Source organism: Loxodonta africana, chromosome 15, assembly GCF_030014295.1.
Source record: "Loxodonta africana isolate mLoxAfr1 chromosome 15, mLoxAfr1.hap2, whole genome shotgun sequence".
NCBI classification, from domain to species: domain Eukaryota; kingdom Metazoa; phylum Chordata; class Mammalia; order Proboscidea; family Elephantidae; genus Loxodonta; species Loxodonta africana.
In genome coordinates, this window is record NC_087356.1 from 2035634 (window position 1) to 2041825 (window position 6192).

General features: G+C 60.9%; 1 protein-coding gene across 1 annotated transcript; it reads right to left on the reverse strand.

Moving 5' to 3' along the window:
* Positions 1 to 1590: 1590 nt before the first annotated feature.
* Positions 1591 to 3534, reverse strand: DUSP2 (dual specificity phosphatase 2). The gene is made up of 4 exons (XM_010601355.3): positions 3004 to 3534; positions 2753 to 2874; positions 2102 to 2321; positions 1591 to 1985 (listed from the first exon to the last, which is right to left on the reverse strand). The coding sequence occupies exons 1-4, from the start codon at positions 3389 to 3391 to the stop codon at positions 1771 to 1773; spliced, it is 945 nt and encodes a 314-aa protein (XP_010599657.2). The 5' UTR covers positions 3392 to 3534; the 3' UTR covers positions 1591 to 1770.
* Positions 3535 to 6192: the final 2658 nt, after the last annotated feature.

Genomic DNA, 6192 nt, shown 5'->3' on the forward strand with positions numbered 1-6192 from the left:
TCTAGATTGGGCTGGGCCCACGTCTCATGTTCCCCGAGACACCCATGTGTCCCGTGCTGGGCACAGAACTGATTTTCACTGAAGACATGCTAGTTGGGCGGGTGGGGAGAAAAACTAAACCCATCCCTAGTGACAGGTCCCCCACACAAATAGCAGGTCACATGCCTTCTGGGGACAGAAGACCTGGACCGAGGGCCACCATGAGCCTCGGGGGTACAGGAGGAGCCCGGGAACGAGGGTCGCCATGAGCCCCGGGAGTACAGGAGAAGTCCTGGAGTGAGGGCCGCCACAAGCCCCAGGGGGCCAGGAGGAGCTCTGGAACAAGGGTCCCAGTCTGAGAGTTGGGAGAAGAGTTGAGAGGCTGTGCTGCCCTGGTGTGAGGATGTGGAGGCCTGGTCCAGCACACACACGCACACACAGGCAGATCCACACACATGGGCACATGTATAGACACGAGCCCACCACACACATGGGCCTGCGCAGTGACACACACACACACAGAGGAAGAGCCACACACAGGCACACACACATACTCATAGAAACACCTACACATGACACATGCACACACACGGGACCACCACACACACGGGCCCATGCAGTCACACACACACACGACACATGCACACTCACGGGACCACCACATACATGGGCCCATGCAGTCACACAGACACACACACGACACATGCACACACACAGGACCACCACACACAAGCCCATGCAGTCACACACACACACACACACACACACACACACACATCCCACATGGTCCAAAGAGGAAGTAGGGTCAGACCAGGGCAGTGCCGGCCCGGTTCTGGGCTGTGGCCGCGAGCCTTTACACCACAGCACCGGAGCCAGTGGCAGTGGGAAGGCTGCAGTCAGCCTCTTAGAGATCAGCTCTGTCAGCAAGGACACCAGGCCAGGGAGGGACATGGCGGGGCAGCATTGTGAGAGTGAAGTCAGGCCTGCCCCTTCCTCTCCTACCCTCCCTCGTCCTGCGCCTACACGTCACAGAGAAAGAAAGCTGAGGTCTGAATAAGGAACAGCTTCGGAGAGTCTTCCCAGGCACTGACTTGAGACCAGAAGCTTGGGAGGTGGTTTTTTCTTTAAAACAAAACAATATTTTATTGACACATCCTCGGTGTTCCATATAAATATAAAGTGCTAAGTTTCCACCCCCTCCCCACAGGGCTGGGAGGAAGTGAGGGAGGGAGTGTTAAATGTCAGTTGAACACAAATAACCTTCCAGTACCACCCCAAACACACACGCAAGAGGTCAATCAGCAGAACACACACACCACTTCCCCTAGTCCCCAGCTCCCTGGGAGCACAAGGCTCGGGCTCCAGGCCCCGGGGTGACCACCCCCAGACAAGGTTCCTGGTTGTCACAGCTTGTTTTTGGAGGAGGCTGCTCTCAGGCTGCCAAAGGACTCAGCAGGGAGGCAGGCCCAGAGGGAGGCCATGGGCTAGAGTTCAGAGTTCAGTTCATTTCTGCCAGAGAATGGCGGGACGAGGGAGCCAGACATGGCCTTCATTCTCGTCCCCTGGATGAGGGCCAGCCCTCAAGCCCCCACAGAGGAGCACCAGTGAGAAAGTCCAGCACCCCTCCATTCCCAGCCCCCCACTCTGGGGACTTCAAGGGGGCGTGCTGGGTCAGAGGGGAACACAGCTGTTCACTGTCAGCTTCTCCCAAGTCGGTGCTGTGGGCACACTAGCCAGGGGAGAGCTGGCCCATTCCCAGTGATGCCATTCCCAGGCAAGCAGGCAGAGGCCTCAGTGACACAGCACCTGGGTCTCAAACTGCAGCAGCTGCCCCATGAAACTGAAGTTGGGCGAGATTACTCCGCGGCGTTGCTTAACAAAGTCGAAAGCCTCGTCCAGCCGCACCCGGCGGCTCTGTATCAGGTATGCGAGGCAGATGGTGGCAGATCGAGAGATCCCAGCCTGGCAGTGCACCAGCACCCGGCCTCCACTGTTCTTCACTGAGTCTGCAAGGGAGACAGGGAGGGCGGTGTCAAATGGAAAGAAGCACAGGGGAGGGAGTGGTGGCCCAGTTCCCTCCCTTGTGGCCCTTCAGGTCCAGGGGCTGAGGCTGTCCTCTTACCAATGAAGCCAATGGCCTCCTGGAACCAGACACTAATCTCCACCATCTGGTTGTCCTCCACAGGGATGCTCTTGTAGCGAAAAAGGCCCTCAAAGTGGTTGGGGCAGCTGGCAGAGACGTTGAGGACTGCCGTGATTCCACGGGCCTGCAGCCCCTGCAGGTCAGATGAATGGCTGCAGCTGCCCAGGAAGAGGTATGGCAGGATCTCCACTGGGCCACCCTGGGAGGGGAAGAGACGTGCTGATGAGACCACCTCAGCCCAGGCATGGGGGTCTTGAGCACAAACCAGGGCAGAAACCTCCCCACCTGGACCCAGAGGAGAACCTCCCCAGCTGGCACCAGGGGAGAGCAGTCTGCCTAACCAGGGATCTGACTCAGAAATATGGTGAGGGCATGGAGACACACACAAAGATACACACTTGCAGATACACATGGTCGCTCTTATGCCCTAAAATACACACACAGGCACACCCAGACCCACAGGGCAGACATGAGCAATCCACACCTGTGCACACACAAACCTGCACCCTGCCACATATGTACACTGTGGGTGTATACATGGACAGACTGCACCCACAAATGGCAGCTTGTCTCCCCAGAGATACCCATCCTGCTTGGGGATAGTGACAAGGAGCCCTGGACTCGACTCACCTGGTCATAGGAGGGAGCCCTGGGGTCTGGGTGGCTGTTTTCGGCCCCAGTAGGTGGTAGCGCCTGGACCGGGGCCTCAGAGCACAGATCTGGACAGCACGCCTGGAAGCCTTCAAAGCCTCCTGCGGGGAGAGCAAGGGCCCGTTGAGTGGGGAGGGCCAGGTAGGGACTGGAGTGGGGTGGGAGGGCGGACTGGGAAGCGGGCCTGGCGACCCGGTCAGGCCCGGAGCGCACACACAGGCAGCGCTCACCTCGCAGGAAGCACACGGCGGTGGGCCCGGCGCGCGTCTCACACAGCAGCGCGGCGAGCAGCACGCGGGCCGGGCTGTCGGCCCCGAGCTCGGCCACCGAGGCGCTGCGCTCGTCCATCACCACGGCCCGCGCCAGCTCCCCGCGGGCCAGGCGCGCAGTCAGCGCGCGGTCAGGCAGCAGGCAGGCGAGGGCGGCGGCGGGCGGGCCGCGCGCACGGCGCCGCAGCAGCGCGTTCCAGGGCACCGGCCGCGCGGCCCGCACGTGTTGCCGGCAGAAGGCCAGGAAGGGCCGGCAGTCGAGCAGCAGCGTGCGCTCGGCCTCCCGCGGCTCCCGCAGCAGCGCGCCCAGCGCGCCGCTCTCCAGCTCGCTCGCCGCCTCCAGCCCCATGGCGCCGGCCTTCGCTCGCCTCTGGCCCCCGCGCTCCTCGTGCCCTCTTCCTGCCTTTCTTCGTCTACTTCTCCCTTTCCTCCGCGCCCTCGGGATCTCCTGCGGTCGCGCTGGGCGAGCGTCGGCTCTGGGCGCTCTCTCCGCGCCCCGGCTTAAGTACCGGTGGGCCGGCCCCGGGTCACCATACAAGGGCAGAGCAGGAAGGCGCCAGGCGCCAGCCCCCGCGGCCTCACGTGGGACGTAGTCTGGGCCGGCCCGCGGGGCTCCCCGTGAAGGCTGCGGGTGGCGGGGGAGCCTCAGTGGGCGGGGAGGAAGCCCGGGGAGCCGCTCTTAGGGGAAGGCGTTCGCTAGGGCCAGGGAGGCTCGAATGCCCCTCCCCTAATCTTTTGACCTTCTCCAAGCTTCGCAGTCCTTGGGAACGCAGCTTCTCAGATCCACATCCCCATCCTTGGACACTTGGGGCGGGGCGTGGGGGAGGCGCGGGGAGGAGACTGTGGTGCCCCCCCCCCCCACTGCTGCCTCTCCCTTTCCCCTTTTCCTCCCAGGAATTTTCTCCCCTAGGAATTTGTTACAACAGAAATTGACAGGTGGCCTGAGTCTGTCCGTGTACACACCTCCCATGTTTGAGTGCGTGTGTGTGGCTCAGCATAGGGAGCACAAGTTTGGGTGTGCTTGGGGGTGGGTTGCTCATGTACTCTGTGGGTCTGGGAATGTCTGCATGTGTATGTTGGGACATGAGAGGGCTGTGTGTATCCGTGAGTGTGTATCTGCGTGTGTGTCCCCTCGGTGCAGTGTCGTACCCCAGAGTTAGACCCCAGCTCGGGAGAGCCCCTCTTTTCTGGGGCCTGCTGGGGGTGCTTCTACACTGGAGAGCTGGACGGTGCTGAAATGTCCCTTTTTTCACCCACTTAGAAATCTCTGCCGCTTCAGTCCCTCCCTTCACTGTGTGAATGAGACCCCTTCTTGAGGTCTCACTGCAGGTTAGTGGCGGAGCTAGGCTGCAGGTTAGTGGTGGAGGTAGGCCAACACATAGTCCCTGGGCCTAAGCCCCTCAGGCACTGGGATGACTGGGATGAGGAGGGTCCCAGGGCCTTCCACGGGAAAGGCAGGGGGCCTATGACGGAGTTTCCAGTTATGAGCCAGGCAAGGCTTCTTCCCCCTTCCCCTAGAGCCCAGGGAAATCCCGGGGACCAGGGAGGTGCACTTCCGTGCACAGGCCAGCTCTGAAGGGGAACCCTGCTGACGAGGTGGACTCTCCCCGGGGCCTCCTGGGAATTTCAGGAGCCTCACCAAGTGGAAAAAGGAGAAGAGCTAATAGAACCCGCCCCCCACTCCCCTACTCCCACCCCCCTTCCCAGCACCACTCAGCCAGCAGCAGACCTCAGAGCCTTCCAGCCCTACCCCCCCACCAAGCACTGGCACTTGAGCAAGGTGAGGAGCTGGGTAATCTACACACCTCTGCCACCCCCACCGCAGCCGCCAGCCCTGGTGCCGGATGTGGCGAACTCCAGGTGTGCGTGGGGTGTCTTGGCCCCTGGGCCAGGGCAAGAACTGTTGGCAGCCACACTCTGAAGCAGAGACGTTTAGGTGGGTGGTGGCAATGCTTTGAGCTGGAGCTGCCCCCACCCCCACCCCTCAACCCCCAGCTCCCTCACCAGCAGCATGGGGTTTCAGGAACCTAGCCCCTCAGACCCAATCCCCCTGTCCCTGTAAGACCCTTCCAGCTCCCCTGCAAACCCCCATGTCCAGATGATCTGGGAGGGCTGTACCTAGGGCCCCGTGGACCCTCACGTCCAGGCGATCTGGGAGGGCTGCGGCTAGGGCCCCGTGGACCCTCATGTCCAGACTATCTGGGAGGGCTGTACCTAGGGCCCTGTGGACCCTCATGTCCAGATGATCTGGGAGGGCTTACCTAGGGCCCCTGTGGACCTTCATGTCCAGGCGATCTGGGAGGGCTGCGGCTAGGGCCCTGTGGACCCTCATGTCCAGGCGATCTGGGAGGGCTGCGGCTAGGGCCCCGTGGAACCCCCAAGCCCCCACGTGACTTGTAAATCCTAAACTGCGCACCACCGTGTGTTGAGGTGTCTGACTTTTGTGTTGGCACACGATATGAAAGCACTTCCACTATGTTTGATATGGAGCTTGAAGCTTTATATGGTGGCCCAGTGGTTAAGAACTCTACTGCTAAACAAAAGGTCAGCAATTTGAATCTACCAGCCGCTCCTTGGAAACCCTATGGGGCGGCTCTACTCGGTCCTATAGAGTCTCTATGAGTCAGAATCAATTCGACGGCAAAGAATTTGGTTTTTGGTTGGTGTGTGTGATGTGGTGGAGTGTGGTGTGAGGGGACATGCAGGGGTTGGCCATCAAGAGAGAAGCCCCAAAGACTCTGAAGATTTCTGGGGGCCACGGCACCCTCTCATGCCTCAGTATCCCCATCAGTAAAATGGGCCTGCTGCTCTCCCACGCTGGTTCTAGGGCTCTGAGCCTAAGCCATGGCCCCGGCACCTGCAGCTAAGGCCCCATCTCTCCGTGCTGGGTTAGTCTGAAGGCTGATGTGGCAAACCCCACAATAGAGCCAGGGTGTCTGGGCCACAGATCCCAGAGGCTGATAGGGGCCCTTATCCTTGGCATCAGCCGGGCAAATGACTTAATGGCTGATTCCAGGGGCGAATTACAGAGCGCACAGTGCATGGTCAGGTCCTGTTTGCTGATGAGTGGGGCTGGTGTCACCTGCCACACTTTGTCACCTGCCACACTGGCAGCTACAGCCGTCCAGCTCCCCGGGGAGAAGGTGGGAG